Below are 26,286 nucleotides of genomic sequence, written 5' to 3' on the forward strand. Positions count from 1 at the left end.
TAACCCATAGAATGTTTAAGGATGTTGCTAGGTAATGTAGGAAAAAAATTAGAGAGGCAAAAGCCGATGTAGAGCTTAGACTGGCCTTTGCTGTGAAGGACAACAAAAAAATCCTTCTATAAATATATTAATAGCAAGATGAGGGGCAAGGAAAACCTCCACTCCTTAGTGGACACAGATGAAAACATGGTAACAAAAGAAGAGGAAAAGGCTGAGGTACTTAACACCTTCTTTGCCTCAAATTTTAATAGCAAGATAGGTTGTCTTCCAGACAACTAGCCTCCTGAGCTGGCACATGGAGTCAGGGAGCAGCATAGTTCCCCTGTGATCCTGGAGGAAGTAGTTAGCGATCTCCTTAGCTGTTTGGATCCCCACAAGTCCATGGGACCAGATGGGATCCATCCTAGGGTGCTGAGAGAGCTGGCAGATGAGCTGGCCAATCTGGTCTCCATCATTTTTCAACAGTCCTGGCTCACTGGAGTGGTCCCAGATGACTGGAAGCTGGCCAAACTGATGCCCATCCACAAGAAGGGCTGGTTGGATGAGCCAGGGAATTACAAACCTGTCAGCCTGACCTCAGTGCCAGGCAAGATGATGGAACAGGTCATCTTGAGTGCAATCACACAACACTTACAGGATGGCCATGGGATCAGGCCCAGCCAGCACGGATTTAGAAAGGACAGGTCCTGCCTGACTAACCTGATCTCCTTCTATGATCAGGTGACCTGTCTGGTGGATGCGGGGAAGGCTATGGATGAAGTCTATCTGGACTTCAGCAAGGCCTTTGACACAGTCCCCAACAACAAACTCCTGGCCAAGCTGGCCGCCCATGGCTTGGACAGCAGTACTCTGCCCTGGGTTAGGAACTGGTGGAAGGGTGGACTCCAGAGAGTGGTGGTGAATGGTGCCATATCCAGCTGGGTGCCAGTCACTAGTGGTGTCCCCCAGGGATCAATGTTGGGTCCCCATGCTCTTTAATATCTTTATTGATGATCTGAATGAGGGCATTGAGTCCATCATCAATAAATTTGCAGATTACACCAAGCTGGGGGCAGGTGTTGATCTATTAGAGGGTAGGAGAGCTCTGCAGAGGGGCCTTGACAGGCTTGACAGATGGGCACAGTCCAACAGCATGAGATTTAATACATCTAAGTGATGGGTTCTGCACACTGGCCACAACAACTTCATGCAGTGCTACAGGCTGGGGTCAGAGTGGCTGGAGAGCGGCCAGGCAGAGAGGGACCTGGGGGTACTGATCAATGGTAGGCTGAACATGAGCCTGCAGTGTGCCCAGGCAGCCAGGAGGGCCAATGACCTCCTGGCCTGTATCAGGAACAGTGTGGCCAGCAGGAGCAGGGAGGTCATTCTGCCCCTGTACACTGCACTGGTTAGGCCACACCTTGAGTACTGTGTCCAGTTCTGGGCCCTTCAGTTTAGGAAAGATGTTGACTTGCTGGGACATGTCCAGTGAAGGGGCAACAAAGTTGGTGAGGGGTTTGGAACACAAGCCCTATGAGGAGAGACTGAGGGAGCTGGAGCTGCTTAGCGTGGAGAAGAGTAGGCTCAGAGGAACCCTTATTGCTCTCTACAACTACCTTAAGGGAGGTTGTAGACAGGCAGAGGTTGGTCTCTTCTCCCAGGCAACCTGCACCAGAACAAGAAGACACAGTCTCAAGCTGCACCAGGGTAGTTTTAGGCTGGAGTTTAGGAAGAAATTCTGCACAGAGAGAGTGATTGCCCATTGGAATGGGCTGCCTGTGGAGCTGGTGGAGTCACCATCATTGCAGGTGTTTAGGAGGAGACTTGATAGGGTGCTTGGTTGCATGGTTTAGTTGATTAAGTGGTGTTGGATGATAGGTTGGACGCGATGATCTTGAAGGTCTCTTCCAACCTGGCTTAATCTATTCTATTCTATCTATTCAATCTATTCTATTCTAACCAGAAACCTTGGACTTTTTCTCTGAGATTTAGCTACTAAATAGTGTTGTTTGTTTCTCTTATAAAATGCTTTATGTAAGATACCTGTGGCATTTTCTAAAATTATTTATTTTCTTGAAAGGGAAAATGTCCTTTCACTGATATTTTTCAACCATGTTTGTCCTGAGAGGTGTTCTAGTTTCATGCTGACCAGGGTGTTAAGTGACATGTGAACAATAAAAAACAGTTGCAATTTTAGAAGTTATTTATCAAATATATGACAAAAGACACCTGTATGGGTTTCTAAACCCATTTGTATTATTGACACACAAATTGCCCCAGTTTACTCTGTGCTATCTTCACAATATTATTTTGCTGAAAGAAAAGTATTAGGAGTATAAAATTAGGTATTTTTCAATTAGAATTAATTGATTCTTGAGCATTCTAAAAAAAATTAATTATAATTTATGAGAATGTCTCTGCTAACTCATCTTGACTGATAGAAAAATATATAAGAAGGTTTGTTTATCTGTACATTTATATGTGTTTTCACATATCTGTATTCCTCATTTGAAGAGGCAGCTATTTCATAGCTAAAAATGATGAAATCAAAGGTCTTTTGCAAAGTATGTGACAACTACTTCTCAAAATTTAGTTTCAGTGTATACATAGAACAGAGCTTACGATCTTCCCAAGCTATACCTTACCATATCCTTAATATCTTTACAGCTCTGATAGCCATTGGACGATACAGCATGACAATAGAGACAGTGGATGTTGGATGGTGCAAAGAAATCACAGACCATGGAGCCACCCAAATTGCACAAAGCAGCAAGTCTCTCAGATACTTAGGGCTGATGAGATGTGATCAGGTAAGGAGCATTTTGTGTGAACTGGTGCCTGCTTCTGAGTGCACATGAGAATAAATCTCCTTGAGTGTATGTGTGAGGGAGGGAGAGACAGGAAGATGTTCTTCAGTACAAACAGGTTTTCACTACCATGGTAACTTTTTTAGTGTACTGTATTTGTGTTTGTAGCTAAAAAAGTGTCTAGAGAACTAAAAAGAGTATTACAAGTTTTTGCAGACACAGATTTTCAAAATACACCCACAGGCTACACCCATAGCCTGAAGTGCTCACAGAATTTTTATGCAAAATCTGCCCTCTAAGGGTTTGAATATTTTTGGCTAAAACTGATTGGTATGTCATGTCATTACTATGACAGATTACTTTGTTTTAAAAAAATGAAAGAAAAAGAAGAAAACAAAACACACAAAAAAATACCGAACAAGAATAAAAATACTTCATTACTACTTCCAGAGTGATTTTCTGTTTGTCTGTGTCTTTGCTCACATACAATGCTTTTGAAAGCACAAGGACATGAATTTGAATAAAACTATAATGTTGGGAAAAAAATAAATTATATTAAAAAAATCTAACTATATAGCCTTCCTACTTGGAATGTATTAAGAATGTCTGTACATTTTAGCACTGTGTCATTAGAAGAAAAGATGGTAAGGCAGTCCGACTTCACCTCAACCTGTGTACCATCTTTGTTGAGAGAAAAGTTTTCAAGAGGTCTGGTAATACAGCAGAAATAGCTGAAAGCCATTGGTGTTTCAGAGTCTCTGATCTCAGCTTTTCAAACACACCTGCAGGGATTATTTCTTTTCCAGCCATCATGAACAAGAAGTCCAACTTGTGATGCCCATCATAAGATACCTCTCAGGCTTGCAAATTCCTGATTGGATATAACCTGTGGAAATACAGGGGTTTTAGGCTAAGAAACTTTATACTCAAAACTTCTATGTTACACAACTTGCAGTGCTTTATAAGAGAGTTACAAACTCCAGTATTTCATTTGCAAAGTTAGAAATGAGATTTTGCAAACCCAGTCTTAGACAGTTTACAGTTTGAGGGGAGGTTGAGCACTTTGGAAGCTCTATTAAAGCTGACTTCACTTAGTCTCCTAAACATTAGTATTTTGTAAGAGCCATCAGAGAAAGACTGCATTCGTCTCCTTGAGGGATTTTGCTAGGATTATGCACTTAGAGAATGTTCAAAGGGTTACTTTGACCTTGGGAATGAGATATGACCCTGAATCACATGACCAGTTTTAAGCATGTATTTATTTTGTGGATATAGCTAATGTTGAATAGCCAACAAGGTTATAAGAAGCACAATAATTTTATCCTGTCTTCAGCTACTGTAGAAAATCCATGATCTTGATGCTGAAAACAAGTTTTACTAACTCATCAGTTAAATTCTATGTAGTACCATCTAGATTTCTCTAATGGCCGATTAAAGCTTTCCTAGTGCTTTATAAAGGATTATACACCATCTTCTGTGTTATGCAAGTTAACTACTAAAAGGAAAAAAAAGAAACTTCTTTTAAAAAGCTTTATGGAAGACTGAAAAGCAATGTTGACTGGATCATAGAATTTACAGGATCGTAGAGAGAAAAGGCCCCTAACATCATCAAGTCCAACCATCAGCCCAACACTACCATGGCTACTAAACCATGTCCCCAGGTGCCATGTCCACATGTTCCTTGAACATCTCCAGGGATGGCAGTTCCACCACCTCCCTGGCCAGTCTGTTCCAATGTCTGACCACCACCTTTGTGGTGCTTGCCTTCAAGTTTGTGTGTTTGTGTGTGCATGCATAAGAGTAGCTGAAACTTGTTAAGAATGAGCAAATGCTGTTACAGCAAACACTATAGTAGTAGGACTGCTGTTGCTGCCATTGGGAATTGTTTTCCTCATTGGAAGGCCTTGGTAGGAAAAGCAGCCCCGCAGACAGCATGAAGTAAATATCCTCAATTTAAGGAGTTTTGGCAGTTATAAGATGCCAGCTCCCTTTTTCCACTGCAGATGAACAGAGAAATTACTGAATAAAATCATGCTTCAACTGTCTCTCCCCAGTATCATGCAGAACTAATTTTTTCCAGTTGCAGCTCTATTAAATTGAAAAATGGCAGTGTCCAGCACTAAAGAGAATTCTTTGGTGGTGCAGAAGTATTTATTTACATGCCCCATTGACTAAAATTCTTGGCTTTGGACTGTTGTGAGCTTGCAGTGAAGAGAGAGTTAAAAGATTTGCCCCTTCTAGCCAACATTACTTTTCTAAGGTACTGACCATATTGTCTTTCTAGGAATTCCAAGGCACATAGGGGAAATACTTAAACACAGTAACATAAGGAACTTGTGTAAATAGACTTCAAATGGTTACCATTAAAATACTCTTTATGACCCAGGCTGTTTGGAATGTCTTTGATATGCAGTTGACATAAATTAGAGTCATCAAGGGTCGTCCCAAGAAAGATCAGAGAGACTGCAAGTCTTGGTAAAGGCAGTCTCTGTTTTATCCCATTGATTATCTGAGTGCCTCCAGGCAGTGTGCTTCAGTAGATGCAGAGCGTTATTGATCCACACCATGAAAATAATCAAATTATTCATTTTTCATCAACCCGTTGTTGCCATGACCTTTCTTTTTATCATGTTTCCTACCATTTGACATGCACGCCATAGGAGCAATATGATCTTTGCATTAAAATAAACCTCATTGTGTTGAGAAGTCTCAAAAAAATTCTGGTTTCATTATGAGCTCATCATAATGAGGGCCTGTATTTAAGCTGAAAGTTTTCTATTAAGCATTTCAGCAGTAGTATTTCAACAAGTAAGTGTTGTTAAATAGCACTGTAATCACTGTTTACAAATCAGATACAGAACAAAAAGTTTAAAAAGTATTAAATGCTGATAGTCTTTCAGAAGTATCTATTGTAGTGTTTTGGTTTAGAAAACAAGTTTATACATAGATACACAAAATCTAAATATTCTTTGCCATGTAAAAATATTAGAGGCAAGGTTACAGAACAGATGTCTCTGTTCTTTCATATTTTCCCTAATACCTCCATGACAGGTACCTTTAGCTTTCCCCACACTACACAGCAGTGGTATCTGAAGCCTGGAGAGAGCTCTGAACGAGCTACTGGAAAGGTGCGGAGCAATGTGGACACATCGGCATAAACCCTAATAACAGCTTAACTTGTGAAGTACAGCACTCTGGGAAAATTAGCACTGAGCAAGGCTCATGGGACACTGTCATATAGATATTGTAGTGTAACATACTGTTTCCATTGTGAGTGGGGATCAGAAAGACCATGATCCATACCTCCAAAAGAATTTAGGTGCTCAGAAAGTAGATCCTAAATATTTTAAAGTATATGTGTTTTGAGCAATGACATTCCCCAATTACCTGCATATGAAGGTCAACACATAAATGGATTCTTCTCCCTTTTGATATATCAAGGTACAGGGTATCAGCAGTACTCGAGTATATATTTGTGTGCTTATGTATGTGTGGATGTGTACAGGCATCTGCCAGCACTTGGATCTGTACAAGTCATGCATTTCATAAAAAGGAATTGTTGCCATTCTAATTCTCCCATTTCTTTTGAATGCATTAACAGATAGTATCATTTGTTCTTTAGAACAGGGCATTTTAGAGGAATTGGAAAAGGCATAAAATATAGTATTTCTGGTTTGCATTCTGGTATTACCATCTACATTCATGCTGTGCCCCACTCCCAAAAGCAGTGAGCCAAGCTTCATTCTCTCCTGTCACCACTTCCAATGTTCTGGCAACACACCAAAACCATAGACTCCCAGTTCTCTGCCTACAGGATTGCTGTGCTGTTGTGGACTGCAGCCCAAGGCTGTCTTGTGGTACTTGACATTGTTGTGTGAGAACATGAAGATGGTTCATGTACTGACAGGGTACGCTGAAGCTCTGGTTTGTCACCTCCATAAATAAGAAAAGTGCAGAATTATCTCTATAACCAGGGGTTGTGTTCAATTGAACTTGGTTCAGTCCGCAGCAAAGAGAGAATATGAATATCTGTTCTTCAAACCATATTGTAGTTGTCCCTTTTAATCACAGTTTAGGAAAGTATTGTGACCGTTTGAGGCTGTGCCTTTAAGAAAGGGACAGTGCCAGGACACTCTGGCTGAGTATTTTTGTAAATATTGATACTCTAAATGAATTTCATTGGTAGATTGGTAGAATGTAGCTTTGCAGCTGGAACTTTCCTCAGTTTGGTTCCTCTTCGCTCTCCCTTTCCAGCCTGTGTGCTTCTGGGCATTTTGCCAGAAGGGCCGCAGATAACAAACAAGCATTAATCCAGCACTAATATTTCTTGCCACTAAAATTCTTCTTTTCTTATAACTGCCTTTTGTCTCTCTCTAACCCTCTGTTGGAAAAAGAGAGGTAGGGGGGAGAGACAGAGGGGTACAGGGGGGAAACCCCCCTCTGTTCAGGGGTTTAGTTCCTGTATCCTTCTTTGCTGTATATTTCTGTATATATTGTAAATCTGTATATTTTGTGTACATACCCCTGCATTTCCATATGGCTTGTAAAATACAGCATTCCCTTTTGCTTCTCCGGCTGAGTTAGCTGTGGTCTTTTTATTCCTACTTAAGTGGGGGAGGGAAAGCTGGGCCTTCTCTCTCAACCCACCACAAGTATTTATGTTTAAGTATAATTTATCCTTATCTTTAAATACTGTGAGGCTCCAGAACTCAACATTCACAGCTATGGGTGAGTGATATGAAGTTGCGTCCAGTAAAGTTGGCTGTGAATCAATACACACTTTCAGTTAATAAATCATCATGGCCTTCATTCCTTGCCCTTTTTCTATTTTTTTTTTTTTATTTTTTTTTTTTAAAGGAATTCTGGTTTCTGTTCATAGAAATACTTCTGAAGGCCTGTAGCTTATTCCAGATGACATTCTCAGATCAGTTGTAGCAAGTACTTCCTATTATAGGTACACTTAGATGTTAGAATACAGAAAATGATGGTCAATACAACTGACAAAAAACTCAATTCTTTCATATTACCGCAGATGAAGAAAGGTAGATGATCCCTAAAACCAAAAATGACAAATTAAGAAATCATTTGCATCGTATGTAAAAGTAGGATTGTTTTAGAAAATCAGTAGATTTAAAAAATAATGTAACATTTTATCCTCCTATAGAATCTTCCATGGAAATATTTAAAAATATATACTCTCCTAACTGCAGATCGCTAGCCTGTGAAAAAACCTACAAGCGAGTGAAGATTTCCAATTGGTGTGTATATATATTTTAGTAAGCATGAATGGAAACATTTTTACCCTTTGTCCACAAACTCTTAATTTACGTAGATAGTCTGTAACTGAAGTGAAAAAAAGATCTTAGGTTCATGATACATCTTTAAATTTCAAGTGTGTTTTTCAGCTAAACTGTTCTTAATCAGCAGTGGAACAGCAAGAGTACAGAGCCATGGCTTGTTTTAATGAATTGCCACAGCAACTGGCCTTCCACTTTCAGAAAAATGCTAACTGTCATTAGCCTGATCAAAAAAACAGACAAATTGCTACAATTTCTTCTTTTATATTTTAAGGGATTCATTTTGAGATTTGAAATTTATTGGGAAGAAATATCCAACGGCGAGGAAAGGTGAATCCCATTCAAAGGAAACCACAGTTATCCTTGCTAACTCACAACAAAAGAAAAATAGCATTTATCTCACTTTGGTTTTCAATGAAAAAAATTTAAAAGACTAGGAGATATTTCTTTTCTTTTCTTTTTTTTTTTTGTTTTTGATACCTTGCTAACTAGGATAACATATATTCTGGCAAGAGAGCTTGGGACTGGCACCAGGACTGGCGTGCTTGAGCCAAGAGGCACTCCATTTTGGTTTCTTCTGGGGGCTTTTTGGGGCGGGAGGACCACAGCAGACAGCAAGGACTGGCAGGGTCATGTTCTCACGTGCCTGTCCAAGAAGTGGGGGACATGTAAACGCAGGAGAGCTGAGCCGCTCGACACCATTTTGGCAAGAGAGCCTTCTCACTCGATTGCAGCTAGTGGAACATGCCGTGGCATGTTTTCACCAGAGGGAGGGAGGTGCTGTGTTACGTGAGCTCGTTCCTGAATTGTTCTCCAGTAAGTCATGTGGCCAGGGATAGAGATGGTGGTAACTCAACACAAATCTGTTTTCAAAAGATCTGTGTCGACCCAGACTGAGGTTGAACTTTAGCAGGCAGGTGTCCAGGCAACTGGCTGCAGAGAGTGCTGGAGCCTGGCATCTGAAATGGAGGGCATTAGGTGTGAGCAGCTCTATCATCTACTTAATCTAGTGGCTGAACTGAAGGAAGAAGTTGCTAGACTTAGGACTGTAAGGGAATGTGAAAGAGAGTTGGATTTGAGGAACCAGGCTCTGCAGGCTTCCCTAGCAGGGGGAGGTGACCCAAGATGCAGCAGGAAATGGATATTGGTCCTTGTTAGGAGACACAAAATAAAACCCTCACAGCTCCCCTCAGCTTCCCATCTGCCCTTGCAGAACAAATAATGGGGCACTGGAAGTTGAGGGTGAGGTGAATGAGAAGACAGAAGACACACCATCTGAGGTCTTCCCTAAAGCCAAACAGCCTGCTGCCCGCATCTGGACTGTGGGCATTTTGGAATGGGCTGCCTGGGGAGGTGGTGGAGTCGCCATCACTGGAGGTTTTTAGGAGAACACTTGACGGGGTGCTTGGTGCCGTGGGTTAGTTGCTTGGGCGGTGTTGGATTGGTTGATGGGTTGGACGCAATGATCTTGAAGGTCTCTTCCAACCTGGTTTATTCTATGTATTCTATGTACTCTATGGACTTGTTCCCTTAAAAAAAGAGGAGGGTAATTGTTATTGGTGATTCCCTCCTGAGGGAAAGAGAGAGTACCATATGTCAGCCAGATCCTTTCCTCAGGGAAGTCTGCTGCCTCCCTGAGGCCCAGGTCAGACATGTTACCAGAAGGCTGCCTAGTCTGGTACAATCCTCCATCCCAGAGGGGGATAAATATCCTATCACATGAGAACAGCCTATCCCACAGAGGGAAAAGGGCTGTAGGAAGGGAATTGGCACGTCTCACTGACAGGGCTTTAAACTAGATTGAAAGGGGGAAGAGTCTGAAACCAGGCGCCCCAGACAGGAGTCTGAGGGTGGTAAGCTGGAGTCAGGGGAGAAACCAGCAGCCCAGACAAAGTGCATGTACACTAATACATTCAATATGGATAACAAACAAGAGGAGCTGGAAGCCCTGTTCCAGAAGGAAAGTTATCATGTAGTTGCCATCGCAGAAATGTTATACTGTGAAAAGATACTGTGAAACGTGAAGGGATGACTCATGTGCCTGGAGCACCGTAAATGATGGCTACAGGCTCTTCAGGAGAGACAGGTGAGGGAGAAGGGATGGAGGGGTGGCCCTGTACATCAGGGAGGCTCTAGATGCCATGGAGCTAGAAATGAGGGATGATCAAGTTGAGTGCCTGTGGGTGAGAATTAGAGGGAAGGCCAACAAGGTTGACATCCTGGCTGGAGTCTGTTAGAGACCACCCAACCAGGATGAAGAGGTTGATGAATTATTTTGTAGGCAGCTATAGGCTGTCTCAAGATCACCAGACCTTATTGTTAAGGGTGATTTTAACCTGCCTGATACCTGCTGGGAACTTAAAACAGCAGAGAGGAGGCAGTGTAGAAGGTTCTTAGAGTGTATGGAGGATAGCTTCTTATCCCAGCTGCTGTGTGAGCCTACCAGGGGTAAGGCTTTGCTTGATCTTCTTTTTACAAACAGGGAAGGGCTGGTGGGAGATGTGGTGGTTGGAGGCTGTCTGGGGTCCAGTGACCACAAAATAATTGAGTTTTCAATATGCACTCAGGCTAAGAGGGGCATCAACAAAACCTCCACTCTGGACTTCCAGAGGGTGGACTTCAGGTTACTTAAGGAACTAACTCAGAAGGTTCCTTGGGACACAGACCTTAAAAACAAAGGTGTCCAGGAGGGCTGGACCTATTTCAAGAAAGAAATCTTGAAGGCACAGGAACAGGCTGTGCCCACATGCCAGAAGATGAGCCGCAGGGGCAGACGGCCAGCCTGCCTGGGCAATGAACTTCTGAGTGAGTTAAGGGGAAAAAAGAGGGTGTATCATCTTTGGAAGGAAGGAGAGGTAACCCATGAAATATTTAAGGATGTTGCTAGGTCATATGGGAAAAAAATTAGAGAGGCCAAAGACCATTTAGAGCTTAGATTGACCACTGCTGTGAAGGACAACAAAAAATGCTTTTATTAATGTATTAACGGCAAGAGTAGAGGCAAGGACAGCCTCCACTGCTTAGAGGACATGGATGGGAATATTGCAACAAAAGATGAGGAAAAGGCAGAGGTACTTAAATCCTCTGTTGCCCCAATATTTAATAGCAGGATAGGTTGTCTTCCAGACAACTGGCCTCATGAGCCGGCAGATGGAGTCAGGGAGCAGTATAGTTCTCCTGTGATCCAGGAGGAAGCAGTTAGAGACCTGCTCAGCCACTTGGATCCCCACAAACCATGGGACTGGATGGGATCCATCCTAGGTGCTAAGAGATGGCAGATGAGCTGGCCAAGCTGCTCCCCATAATTTTTCAGCAGTCCTGGCTCACTGCAGATGTCCCAGATGACTGGAAGCTGGCCAACCTGATGCCCATCCACAAGAAGGGCTGGTTGGATCATTCAGTATTCAGTATCACCAAGGTCGGAAGAGACCTCAAAGATCATCGAGTCCAACCTGTCACCACAGACCCCATGACTAGAGTAGGGAGGACAATAGTGCCCACTGCAGGCTTGAACTCAGAAGACTCCCATTAAGGGTCTTACGTGCTACCAACTGAGCCACACCACATCCTGGATGAGCCAGGGAATTACAGACCTGTCAGCCTGACCTCAGTGCCAGGCAAGATGATGGAACAGGTCATCTTGAGTGCAATCACACAACACTTACAGGATGGGCAAGGGATCAGGCCCAGCCAGCATGGATTTAGGAGGGATAGGTCCTGCCTGACTAACCTGATCTCCTATGATCAGGCGACCTGCCTGGTGGATGTGGGGAAGGCTGTGGATGTAGTCTACCTGGACTTCAGCAAGGCCTTTGACACTGTCCCCCACAGCAAACTCCTGGCCAAGCTCTCAGCCCATGGCTTGGATGGGAGCACTCTGCAATGGGTTAGGAAGTGGCTGGAGGGCTGAGCCCAGAGAGTGGTGGTGAATGGTGCCACATCCAGCTGGCGGCCAGTCATTAGTGAATAGAATAGAATAGAATAGAATAGAATAGAATAGAATAGAATAGAATAGAATAGAATAGAACAGAACAGAACAGGTTGGAGGAGACCTTCAAGATCATTGTGTCCAACACATCCAACACCACCTAATCAACTAAACCATGCAACCAAGGACCCTATCAAGTTTCCTCCTGAACACCTCCAGTGATGGTGACTCCACCACCACCTCAGGCAGCCCATTCCAATGGGCCCATTCCAATGGTCCACTCTCTCTGTAAAACTTCTTCCTTACCTCTAGCCTAAACCTCCCCGGTGCAGCTTAAGACTGTGTCCTCTTGTTCTGGTGCAGGTTGCCTGGGAGAAGAGACCAACCTCTGCCTGTCTACAACCTCCCATCAGGTAGTTGTAGAGACCAATAAGGTCACCCCTGAGTCTCCTCTTCTCCAGGCTAAGCAACCCCAGCTCCCTCAGCCTCCCTTCATATGGCTTGTGTTCCAAGCCCCTCACCAACCTTGTTGCCCTTCTCTGGACACGCTCCAGCAAGTCAACATCCTTCCTAAACTGAGGAGCCCAGAACTGGACACAGGACTCAAGGTGTGGCCTAACCAGTGCAGTGTACAGGGGCAGAATGACCTCCCTGCTCCTGCTGGCCACACTGTTCCTGATGCAGGCCAGGAGGTCATTGGCCCTCCTGGCTGCCTGGGCACACTGCAGGCTCATGTTCAGCCTACCATCAACCAGCACCCCCAGGTCCCTTTCCACCTGACTGCTCTCCAGCCACTCTGACCCCAGCCTGTAGCTCTGCATGGGGTTGTTGTGGCCAATGTGCAGAACCCGGCACTTGGATGTGTTAAATCTCATGTCATTGGACTCTGCCCATCTGTCCAGCCTGTCGAGGTCCCTCTGCAAGGCTTCTCTATCCTCCAGCAGATCAACTCCTGCTAGTGGTGTCCCCCAGGGATCAGGGTCAGGCCCAATGCTGTTCAATACCTTTAGTGATGATCTAGTTGATTTAGTCTATCATCAATAAATTTGCAGATGACACCAAGCTGGGTGCAAGTATTGGTCTGTTAGAGACCTGGAGGTTCTGGTTGACAGCTGGCTGAACATGAGCCAGCAGTGTGTGCCCAGGTGGCCAAGAAGGCCAATAGCATCCTGGCCTGTATCAGGAACAGTGTGGCTGGCAGGAGCAGGGAAGTTATTGTGTCCCTGTACTCTGCACTGGTTAGGTCACACCTTGACTACTGTGTCCAGTTCTGGGTGCCTCAGTTTAGGAAAGATGTTGAATTGCTCAAGTATGTCCAGGGAAGGGCAGCAAAGCCAGGGTGGGATTTGGAGCACAAACCCTGTGAGAAGAGGCTGACGGAGCTGGGGTTGCTTAGCCTGGAGGAGAGGAGAATCAGGGGATACCTTACTGCTCTCTACAACTACCTGAAGGCAGCTTGTAGCCAGGCAGAGGTTGGTCTCTCCTGCCAGGCAACCACCAACAGAACAAGAGGACACAGTCTCAAGCTGCACTTGGGAGGTTTAGGTTGGATGTTAGGAAGAAATTCTTCACAGAAAGAGAGATTGGCCATTGGAATGGGCTGTCTGGGGAGGTGGTGGAGTCACCATCACTGGAGGTGTTTAAGAAGAGACTGGATGGGGCACGTGGTGCCATAGTTTAGTTGACTAGATGATGTTGGGTGATGGGTGGGACTTGATCTTGAAGGTCTTTTCCAACTGGGTTAACTCTATTCTGTTCTGTTCTATTCTATTCTATTCTATTCTATTCTATTCTATTCTATTCTATTCTATTCTATTCTATTCTATTCTATTCCATTCCATTCCATTCCATTCCATTCCATTCCATGTGTCAACTAAAGCATCTGCTAAAATACAAAAGGCTGTTTCTTTCCCAAAAGGTTCTTATCTTCCAGAGTGATAATTCAGCAACAAATCCATGGCAAGTGGCTGAAAATTCCTGAGTTACTAACTGTCTTTTTGAACAACTATCTGATTATGTCATACTGTAATAGAAAGATGGGCCTTCAGGTATTGTTCTGTGTTTCAAAATTAATATAAGGCCAACTAGTAAAAAAAATACAATATGAAGTAGACAGCATTTTTATCATCAGAGAAATTTTTTTGAGTATTAGCTTCTGGAGCCTGAATGATTCCTGCCACCTGGCAACATCTGAGAATTATTTCTAAGTTTCATGCACAGTCATTTTGACAACTATTACAATAGTGTACTTGAATTATCATTAATGTAGCAGAATGTGTGAAGGAAAATACTCCACATTTTTAATTCCACAGGCAAAAAGTTATCAGAAAAAATATTGATCACTCTATAAACAAATACTGACATTTTACCATAAAAGGGCCTTTATTAACTACAAATTTTGTAAGATCAAAGGAATTCATGGAATTTCATAATAAACTTCAAATATGTCTAATATTTTTGCCTTGAAATCTTTTATATGTTCATTTGTTTGAAATTAACAGAATTGGCAAAACAAAGGAATAAACTGAAAGGCTCTTCTAGAATGGTTACTCTGATTTAATAGAAATACAAACCCTTACAATAAGCAAAGAAATTGAAAATTAAAACTTTATCACTTATACATCTTTAATAATCAGTCCTGTTGGCAGTAATGATTAGGTCAGTAAGCCCTGAACTGATGCTTCTGCTAGAAAACTATGCAAACTCACAGAGACCTGAAACAGATAATTTGGTTTGCAGTAATGGAATGACTGAAGCAGTTGTGCAGAGACTGGCAGTTTGAGTAGCATTCACCTTCTTAAACAACCACAGAAATTAATTTAATCCCTCTAGGGCTATACCTTTCTTTTGAGATTTAAACAAATAACTGTAAAGAAGCTATACTCCACAAGCAACCCTGGTTTTTTTTAATCCTTCTAGGAATGCTAGTGTTGAATATGTGAAGGTCTATGTATTCTGCTTTTTGTCATTTCACAGAGGAAAAGATTACCAATATTTCTGTTTACCTGCTCCTTCACCTTTTCCAAATATAAGTGGGAAATTAATTGCTAAGATTTAACACAATTAAGTTATCAAATGTCACAGTAATAAGAGTACATCAGTCTGTACTAGTCAATTTTGAAAAGGAGTCCAGAAATACAGTGTTAGTATTTGCATTTGTGTATTTGCCCTCTCTCTTCTTTTTTTTTTAAACTTATTATTAATATCAGCATTCATTAAGTCAAAATACATTATTTGCTGAAGTCATACAGGACTTTATTTGGACTATAGGATATAGTGCTAATAATGGTAGTGCTGCTATTTTATTAAAGTCCTAAACAAAGGTTTTGCCCCTGGGCATGGGGGCAGTCACTGAAACTCTGTGGAATATGTCTGCCTTAGCTAATCAAGTGCACTTCACACAAAACGTTTCCAGAAATCTTTAATTTTGTTATGGCTAAAGGCAATATTTATAATTGGGCCACCTGGGAATATAATTCATTCAACTACTAGCAGAAAAATTATCAAACAAAGTGCACTTTTCGTAAGACACTAACTTGAGGAAGCAAACTACTACTTAGAGAAGAGAAAGTACATCAGAAAATGTTTGGTTGGGTTTTTTATCTGTTAATAGCTCCAAGTGTGTATATTTTGGATTTTATTACTAAAACAGCAGAAAAATTGGAACATAAAATATGTCCAAAATCCATCATTATGGATGCAAGCAGTAATTTTTGTCATTCACTACATATAAATTTGGTATTCATGTAACGCTAGACTTTGTATACTTAGATGGAAATGCACACAAATTTCAGTACCTCCTGTTGAATGTCATTCAATAAGCAAAAATGTTGATGACATAGTAAGAAAGCCCTCTTGGAACAAATGAATTTGCATTTCTTTTGTGTAAAGTTGGGTTTATGATTTTGTATATATAGAAATGTGTTGATAATATTTGCACCCTGTTAACCTTTGTTATCAAGCATCAACTGTATGACAGCCCTCAAACTCTTTTGGTGTGAATGTTACCTCTCAGCTGCTAACAGTTCTCTAAAAGTCTTAAGAATTACTAGCTTTATAAAATTAAGCTGCAGATCTATGTATTATTAATTCCTTTCAGCACAGATAGTGCAGACTAACCATATTATAACTTGGTTTGTTATTTTTCATTAATAATGGACCAATTAAGTTGTATAACTGAAAATGCCTGCTTGTATTGTCCTCAGAAAGAGAGTGCCCATGATGTCAGCACTGTCCAAAATCAGCTAGCTATATACCTATTCTAATGATTAGGTTATATGCTATGCAAAAATTAATTTGGTAGTTCCATCACTGTATGATGTTATGAACCACTGAGGACCATAGGCAAGTTCTTCTAGGAAGTTCATTGCAAGTCTGGAATTTTTGCATGTGCATCCAAGTTTGTGGGGCTTGGGATATTTTTAATTATAAGTCTGCTTATTGATTTCAGCTATTAACTTGGAAGGTAGATAACTTTTCAGTTATCAAGTAAGTGGAACGTTAACCCGGAAGCTTTTCTTTACATAGGAAGCTTTTTGGACTAATGAGTACTTCTTCATTGTGAAGAACAGCATAAAACTCGCAGTTCAGGTGATAGCTCTACTCTGTTTTCAGTGTTGCTCCAAATGACAATACAGACATTCTTGGAACATTTTTTAGCTTTAAAATCACTTTTTAAGACTGCCCTTGATGCTCCTCTAGGATGAATTTTTGAAATGAGAATACAATCTTACAGCTCTTCAAAGTATATATACAGGAGTTCTCTTTGTTAAAACCAAAGCTTTTCAAAGCTTCTGTATGTGTCACTTGATATTCCAGTCCTAGAGGAAATCTGGACATGGTATCAACCAAAGGAATTTAACAAAAGTAGGTAGGAAAGTGCCATTTATGAAAAGTCTTTAAACCTGTGGGTTTATTCCATATTTGTGAATTAAGCTGTCAGTCTTGTTGCAAAGAAATGTGTAGTTCGACTGATGGTTTCAGTTGTAATCTTTCATTTATCCTAACAAGATTAGGAAAACTTGACTTCCTTGAGTTTAGTAAGATCTGTCCTAGGAACATAATAGGAGATAAAGGTAAAGAAAAACAAATCCTAGCCCTTTGAAATTATTTTGTATTTTTAGAAATTCTTCTTTTTCAAGTCTATAAATGAAATAAAATGTTACTGTAATTATCTATGAGAAACTGTGGGAGATGGCATAAAAGAAATTACTCATGGTGGTCTGTGGCAGTGGGGTGCCAAATCTATAAATACTAGCAATCAGACCAGATGAGTAAGTCTAGCATACCAGATCAAAAATCTGGATAATCATTTTTGTAAGAAGTGTATTAATTGAAAACTAGTTTCCATTTGTGCTGAAGCTAAAAAATCAGCTCGTAAATGGGAGTTACTTTATTCTAGGAAATCCTTTATGGACTGAGGGAGTTTTTCATGCTACCGGTTTTAAGTAGATGATTTTACCTAATGGAGAGACCACTGATTTTGAACACTGATTTCCCATTTTTCCTAACATAGCGAGATTTAAATCCTCTAAAGAAACAGTCCAAAATCCCTTTTGTGAATGTTCTTCTACTCCAAGCTGATGAGATGGGTATTCATGTTCTTCTTTCCCAGATGCAGTATCACAGGAGAAAGTAGTCTTTTTTTTTTTTGGTGCAGTAATACATAAATACTCTGCACACTATTACCAGAACAAGAAATTAAGTCCTACCCTAGATAATATTTGTCACAAAGTGAAGTGTATTCTGCTGGAAAATAGATGATACATGTTTAGATGTCTTTAAGAAAAGAGCTTTCAAAATTATGACTCCTAGGTTATTGCTCCAATTGAGTTAAAAGAAAACTCTATCATTTGGTCCTGTAATGCAATTTCTCCTTGGTGTTTTTGTTTTGTTTTGGGTTGGGTTTGGTTTGGGGTTTTTTGTTTGTTTGTTTGTTTTTAATCTGTTATTTGGCCCAGAATATATTTTTATTTCAACAAGTGAAAGTAAGTTTCTAACAAATATCCATTATTATTTTCTTCTTTTCTGTTTGATGACCAGGATTTACATGAACCTGTTATTTTGGCTATTAATGGCAAGGACTGCATTACGTGTTAAAACATAATTGAAGGGCTATTCAAATTGAAATGGATTGTTATGTATTAGATAATCTTATCTAGTTTATCTTCAGATAGCAATCTTCTTTTTTGACAACAGAGAAGGTTAAGATTAATGAATATTTTGTAGAAAAAAAAAATCTTAAAGCATATGAAGATGAAAAGATTTTTAATGTTCATCTATTTGATTAGACTCTTCAGTCTCAGAAAGGAAAACTGGTCAGTATGTATAATAAATTTGAGAATGGCATTCAGTACTTTTATCACCAGCCAGACTGCATTTTAACAAAGGGAAAGAAGCCTGTGTTCAAGTGGTTAGGCATTTCATCTTAATCTTACCATTACATGAACTGATGCCAAGGAAATTGACTTAGATATTTCTTATTCATTAACAAATTGCTGAGAGAAGGGCAGGTCCTGCCTGACCAACCTGATCTCCTTCTATGATCAGGTGACCCGCCTGGTGGATGCGGGGCAGGCTGTGGATGTAGTCTACCTGGACCTCAGCAAGGCCTTTGACACTGTCCCCCACAGCAAACTCCTGGCCAAACTGTCAGCCCATGGCTTGGATGGGACCACACTGCGATGGGTTAGGAACTGGCTGGAGGGCCAAGCCCAGAGAGTGGTGGTGAATGGTGCCACATCCAGCTGGCAGCCAGTCACCAGTGGTGTGCCCCAAGGATCAGTGCTGGGCCCCATGCTCTTTAACATCTTTATTGATGATCTGGATGAGGGCATCGAGTCCATCATCAGTAAATTTGCTGATGATACCAAGCTGGGGGCAGGAGTTGATCTGCTGGAGGATAAAGAGGCTCTGCAGAGGGACCTCGACAGGCTGGGCAGATGGGCAGAATCCAACGGCATGAGATTTAACACATCCAAGTGCCGGGTTCTGCACATTGGCCACAGCAACCCCATGCAGTGCTACAAGCTGGGGTCAGAGTGGCTGGAGAGCAGTCAGGCTGAGAGAGACCTGAGGGTGCTGGTTGATGGTAGACTGAACATGAGCCTGCAGTGCGCCCAGGCAGCCAGGAGGGCCAGTGGCATCCTGGCCTGCATCAGGAACAGTATGGCCAGCAGGAGCAGGGAGGTCATTCTGCCCCTGTACACTGCACTGGTTAGGCCGTACCTTGAGTACTGTGTCCAGTTCTGGGCCCCTCAGTTTAGGAAGGATGTTGACTTCCTGGAGCGTGTCCAGAAAAGGGCAACAAGGTTGGTGAGGGGCTTGGAGCACAAGCCCTATGAGGAGAGATTGAGGGAGCTGGGGTTGCTTAGTCTGGAGAAGAGGAGACTCAGGGGTGACCTTATTGCTCTCTACAACTACCTGAAGGGGGGTTGTAGTGAGACGGAGGTTGGTCTCTTCTGCCCAGGCAACCAGTACCAGAACTAGAAGACACAGTCTCAGGCTGCGTCAGGGGAGGTTTAGGCTGGAGGTTAGGAGGAAGTTTTACACAGAGAGAGTGATTGCCCACTGGAATGGGCTGCCTGAGGAGGTGGTGGGGTCGCCGTCGCTGGGGGTGTTCAGGGCGAGGCTTGACAGGATGCTTGGTTGTATGGTTTAGTTGATTAGGTGGTGTCGGATGATAGGTTGGACATGATGATCTTGAAGGTCTCTTCCAACCTGGTTAATTCTATTCTATTCTATTCTATTCTATTCTATTCTATTCTATTCTATTCTATTCTATTCTAAATTACAAAATTTTTATTTATCTATTTTCTTGTCATGTACATAGTGCAGTTTTAATCCTATGAAAAGTTTAAAATACTGGTTTTACAGTGTTTAGTGTTTGACCTGAATTTTCTTATGGTAAATAAGAAGCTTTCAAAATCTGATAGGTGATAATTTGTGACTAAACTGTCCATTTTTTTTTCTCATCCTGAGATCTACGTAGACATTCTCATTGCCTAGTAGGATCCTGTTTTCCTCCTGCTTCTGTTTTGTCATTTTATATTGCATTTATTTTGGCCAGAAAAATTCTTAACTATTTGCTGTTATTTTCTTAAGTGTATTTACAACTAACTGAAAGTTACATGTATTTGATCATTTATCATGAAGCTTGGTAAGATAAATTCTTCCTCTGTCAGGAGAATCAAATTGATTTTTTTAAACTCTCAGTAATTTCTGTAACTTCTGTGGTCCACATATGCACATAGGATTTGTTATTTTGTGGGGGTTTTTGTTTATTAACCTTACAGTAAATACTTTAGCTTTTATCTATCAAGACTGTAGCTTATGTAAATTTGTTCAGTCCTGAGTCAAATAAATCAGGACAGAGAGATCATGTCCACTAAGACATGGAGATCACTACTTATCTTCCTGTGTTTGAACATCATCTTTGTAACAAATTTATTTGTTTTATCTAACAGAAAATTCACATATATTGGCTCTAAAACTATACTATCCACACTATTCTAACATACATATTATTCTAACAAATAAAACTGAACATGTATGTGTCCAATCAAAATAAACTCTTTTATTTTGTAGGTATCTAGTAGATAGACATGTCTTTGTTGTGGCCAAATTAATAATTAAGATAAGTTTGTGGGAGTTTCATACATTCAGCCGTGGCTTTCTGCACCACAAATCTAAAGAAAGGAGATTTTGTTTTTAAACTATGTCTGAATAGGCAAAAAGTAGCAAGTACTTCATGAGATTCTTCACTTCCAAGTAATATTTCTGTGAAGTGTTGCTGGCAGCTTGAAAGTATGTATTCAGCTATAAATATAAACACTTTGGAGGACTTCTGCTATCTCTGATTTAATTTTGATTTATTAAAAGTCACTTCTTGTTTTTCAGCACTGGAAGGTAGCATAGTAATTTGCAAAAAGAGTACAGTCTGTGCTATGAAGAGAAGTTGAACCATTTTTCTGTCCAAGTCAGACTCAGCTAGATGAAGCTTGCAATGAACATCCCAAGTGTTTCTGTTAACAGTGTAGAAGAACTGAATATAAAGCCTTTCATTTAGCCTTGACCTGGGTTTATCACTGTTCAGAAGGATGCACTACTTGCTGTCTCTTAAGGACAAAATTATTATTAGACACTGTGGTCACTGTGGCTTAAAATATTATTAGAATAGAATAGCATAGAATAGAATAGAATAGAATAGCATAAAATAGAATAGAATAGAATAGAATAGAATAGAATAGAATAGAATAGAATAGAATAGAATAGAATAGAATAGAATAGAATAGAATAGAATTAACCAGGTTGGAAAAGACCTTCGAGATCATTGACTCCAACCCATCACCCAACACCATCTAGTCAACTAAACTATGGCACCAAGTGCCCCATCCAGTCTCTTCTTAAACACCTCCAGTGATGGTGACTCCACCACCTCCCCAGACAGCCCATTCCAATGGCCAATCTCTCTTTCTGTGAAGAATTTCTTCCTAACATCCAACCTAAACCTCCCCAGTGCAGCTTGAGACTGTGTCCTCTTGTTCTGTTGGTGGTTGCCTGGCAGGAGAGACCAACCTCTGCCTGGCTACAAGCTGCCTTCAGGTAGTTGTAGAGAGCAGTAAGGTATCCCCTGATTCTCCTCTCCTCTAGGCTAAGCAACCCCAGCTCCGTCAGCCTCTTCTCACAGGGTTTGTGCTCCAAATCCCACCCTGGCTTTGTTGCCCTTCCCTGGACATACTTGAGCAATTCAACATCTTTCCTAAACTGAGGCGCCCAGAACTGGACACAGTAGTCAAGGTGTGACCTAACCAGTGCAGAGTACAGGGACACAATAACTTCCCTGCTCCTGCCAGCCACACTGTTCCTGATACAGGCCAGGATGCTATTGGCCTTCTTGGCCACCTGGGCACACACTGCTGGCTCATGTTCAGCCAGCTGTCAACTATCACCCCCAGGTCCATTTCTGCCTGACCGCTCTCCAGGCACTCTGACCCCAGCCTGTAGTGCTGCATGGGGTTGTTGTAGCTAATGTGTAGGACCTGGCACTTAGATGTGTTAAATCTCATGCCGTTGGACTGTGCCCATCTGTCCAGCCTGTCAAGGTCCCTCTGCAGAGCAATCCTGCCCTCTAACAGATCAACCCAACATACATCTTTGTAATGGTAGTAAACATTTTATTCTAGTGTTTTTAATGTTGGCCCTGAATGTGGAACACAGTTAGGAAAAAGGCAAGCAATGATAGAAGTTGTACATCCTACTGATCTAAGTGGTATTTAAATGTAGTGTCGATGCAATTTAAAATGCCCAGGTGTTCAGCAAAGATTTCAAAGAGAGCTACCTAGGAATTATGCTTCTTAGGTTAATCCTTTATTTATCTAAAGGCTGAAGAAAGCTGTCTACTTCTGTGGTATGAACTGCTATCATCTTAAAAATAATTGACAAATTAGTCCCCTCACAGGACTGCAATTTTAAAGGTGTTAGGTTTAGCAAGGCTTGTCTGATTGCCTTGCCTAAGAAAGAACAAAGGTGCTACCTGTGGTGTCTAAGATTTTTGAGGGACATCCCTGATCCAGCAAGCTTGTATGTTTTAATTAATGATTCCACCATATCTGCTCACAAAATCCTTTGTGCAGTTTTAGCCTTGCACCAAAAGGTAAAATAAAATGCACAGTTGTGTATATGAAGACATGCAGGACTTCTAACCCTCAGAAAATTTTACTTGTATTGGTAATTGGTGAATTAGTAAATTGATCTACTTGCAGCGTAGAATACTCTGTATTGTCTTCCCTGCATTTAGTCACGTTATCTCTTATTTTCCTTGCACCCACAGTTGATAGCTACCATACAGTGCAAGTTCGTTTCATTAAGGTTAATTGTGAAGTTACCACTTACAAGTGTGAAAGTATCATAACTGTACCATAAATTAGTTAATAGATATAGTCAATTTTCATTTTCCAAATCCAAGAAAATTTTACATTTCAAACCTATATCTGCTTGAATGAGTTTGAATATATGTGCTTCTATTTCATAATAAAATGTTACTGTGGGCAGCACTTTATTTAATGGGATGGCTTTTCTTTGAGTGATTAGGTTTCAGGTTTGATGAGTGGCCAGAAGAGTGAAGCATAGAATGCAATAGTTTACTAGATTGCCAAACAGTTTCTCAGCTTTCTAAACAAAGCTGTCTTCAAATGGAGATTATCTTTCGTGTTGGCTTTCAATCACAAATAGTCAAACAATATTTACTAGAATGTTGTATAAAACTTCTCCCTTTACAATAAAATCAAGGTGTCTTTTTTTTTTTAATTCTCTAACAGAATATCACATTCCACATAGTTGTTTTGTGATAAACATGGCCAAACCTTTAGTATCAGTGAAAAGCGCAATACCACAAGTACTCCCAGGAGACCAAAGTTCAGTAATTCATTTCAGCTGCATAATAATTGCCATTTTCATTCACTTCACTTTCATGTCACAGATTCTTTTCTCCAATTTCAGGTGAGAGAAGCCACAGTGGAGCAGCTGGTGCAGCAGTATCCACATATAACTTTCAGTACTGTACAACAGGATTGCAAGAGGACATTGGAACGGGCCTATCAAATGGGCTGGACACCCAGTATGTCTACTGCCTCTTAACCTCCTATAATAACATGACAGTTCCAATCTGCTGCATTCAGTAGTTCTAATGGGGATTGCAGAGGGTTCAAAACCTTTAATATGATGCAATATAATTGTGAGTTTACAGAGGTTATAGTAAAAAAGGCAAAATCTACACTGACTTAATGTACTGTACAACTAATCACCAATATTAAAGCAAAACTAGAACTGCATCTTGATTTTGTTTGAACAAAAGATGAAAAAGCCTTTGGCAGATTTCTTGAAGTGGATTGCTACTAGCTTTCTTGATAGTTTGAATTATAAAAGGTGTTAAACTTGTTTTCCTGTGTTTAATTTACTTTGCCTTGGTAATATATGTTTCTTTTAATTTGTAAATGGTAACTCAGTGCTAGCATCTGTGCAGCTGAACCTGTGTTGAAACTGGGAGCTAAACTTGATGGGAGCTGAAATTGATGCTTATTACTTAAGCCAGACCAGAGATTTTAAGATGCACAGTAATAAAATCTACAATGAATTGTGATTTTCTTATAAACATATTCATAATAATACAAATTATTACCTTAAAAATAAATCTTAATAAATTATTATAATGACAGATTGGGTATTTTAATAGACAAACTTACTTTTTTTTTCTATTGCTGGTCTGGTTTTGACTCAGCAGTCAGCTGATCCCTGGCAGTCTACTGGCAATGGATGAGTTTTTGCCCCCCACTTCCTTCCCTCCCTGTTGGCAAGGAGGAAAGAATCCAAGAGGTGGAGCTGAGTTGAGATAAAGAAGATTTGCTATTGCAGATAACAAAAGAGCAGAAATACAGGCATATGTAGCAGTAGGAGAACAGAAAAAATGTGATCTGCACATACCCACAAACCAAAGCACAAAAGGGCCACACCCCTGCCCAGCCTTCACTGTGCCACTGCAGGGTTGGGTGAAAGCAGTCCTGTGGATGGGTTTGCCTTTACCTGAAGCAGGACCTGCTCAGAGCTTTTTCCCTATGGTATCCTTCATGTGCACCATGGGAGCTTTCTCTCCTTCTATAGTGTGTGGCAGTTTGGGCTGGGCAGGGCCAGCTTTATTAGTAGATCCTCTGGTGTTAACCAGCCAAGTGGCTTTTACCAGATGTGTATCCCAGTTTTTAAAGGTCCCTTCTCCCATTGCTCTCAGGATTGTTTTTAGTATCCCTTTGTAATGTTCAACCTTCCCAGCAGCTGATGCTATGCTCCTTAGCACAGGTGTCTATAAGGCTGTTTCAAAAGGTTTCTTCCATTGTCTGACTCATTTCTTTATGGTGTGCCATGTCACCATAGGACTTGTTTTCAAGGCTGATGATGATGGTGTTCCAAACAGTGGCATGGGGCACTGAATGTATTTCCAGCCATCCAGGGTTTTCTTCTACCATTGTAAGTGCTCCAGATCCACCTGAGCCACTTCAGTCTTAGTGACCTACCTGCTGGTTGTTTTGATGCTCCTCACTGTCTGATTCTTGGGTACATGGTCATCCACATTATTTACTTTGATCACCAAGTTCTCTGGGCCTGAGCAGCAATATTTTGCCACAATTCAGCTGCCCAGATAGGTTTACCTCTGCACTGCCAGTTGTTTTCCTTCCATTGCTGTAGCCACCCCCACAAAGCATTTGCCACCATCCATGAGTCTGTATAGAGATAGACCATTGCCCATCTTTCTCACTCTGCAACATCTAATGCCAGTTGGATGGCATTCACCTCTGCAAAATGACCTGTCAGCTTTTCCCTCAGCAGCTTCTTCAATGCATTGTGTGGGGCTCCACCTTGTGTAGCCTTCCACTTTCAGTGGTTTCGCACAATGCAACAGGATCAATCAGTGAACAGGACCTATCACTTTTCATTATCTGACAGTATATTGTATGGTATATTGTATGAGACCTCCTCTCTACATGTCACCTCCATTTTCTCTGGTGACATCCCAAAATCTTTGCTTTCTGTCCAGTTTGTGATGACTTCTAAGATTCCTGGGCAGTTGGGGCTCCCTATTTGAGCCCATTGTGTTATCAATGCAATCCACTTAGTCCATGTGGTATCAGTTACATGATGGGTGGAGTAGATTCTTCCTGTGAACATACAGCCCAGCACTAGTAGTTGGGGTGCCAGGAAGAGCTGTGTTTCAGTACCAATCATTTCCAAGGCAGCTCAAACTCCTTCATATGCTGCCAGTGTCTTTTTCGGTCAGAAAAAAAGTGTAGCTTTGACTCCAAAACCCTAGAGATAAACCACACATCTCCTCCAATGTTTTCAGCCAAAGACTCCATGTGGGACCATTCTTCCCAGCTGCAGTGTAGAGCACATTTCTAACAACTAGTCCTATCTGACCTGGCCCAAGGGCTACTGCATGCACAATCTCCTGACTGATTTGTTCAAAGACCTGTTGCTGCCCAGGGCCCCCCTAAAAATTGTTCTTTTTCTGAGTCACTTAGAATTATTTAGGTTGGAAAACACTTTTAAGATCATTGAGTCCAACCATTAACCCAGTACTGCCAAGCCCACCACTAAATCATGTCCATTTAAAATACCTCCAGGAATGGTGACTCCACCACTTTCCTGGGTAAGCATACAGCATATTGCAAGGAAAGACAAAATCTGACTAAAACATCTCTTCGTCCACAGACTGAGTGTGAGACTA

The 26,286-nt window shown here is 41.2% G+C and overlaps 1 protein-coding gene across 2 annotated transcripts in view; it reads left to right on the plus strand.

Moving 5' to 3' along the window:
* The window catches only part of FBXL17 (F-box and leucine rich repeat protein 17), a 365,616-nt gene extending 341,377 nt beyond the window's left edge, over positions 1-24,239 (plus strand). The window contains exons 7-8 of one of the 2 annotated variants that reach the window (XM_054178266.1): positions 2,647-2,789; positions 23,511-24,239. In XM_054178266.1, coding sequence (XP_054034241.1) covers positions 2,647-2,789; positions 23,511-23,648 — 281 coding nt within the window. In that variant the 3' untranslated portion in view covers positions 23,649-24,239. The remainder of the gene's footprint in view (positions 1-2,646; positions 2,790-23,510) is intronic. The other variant, XM_054178265.1, reaches the window with a different exon arrangement.
* The last annotated feature ends 2,047 nt before the right edge of the window (positions 24,240-26,286 follow it).

This window comes from Dryobates pubescens, chromosome Z (assembly GCF_014839835.1).
Source record: "Dryobates pubescens isolate bDryPub1 chromosome Z, bDryPub1.pri, whole genome shotgun sequence".
Classification (NCBI taxonomy): Eukaryota; Metazoa; Chordata; class Aves; order Piciformes; family Picidae; genus Dryobates; species Dryobates pubescens.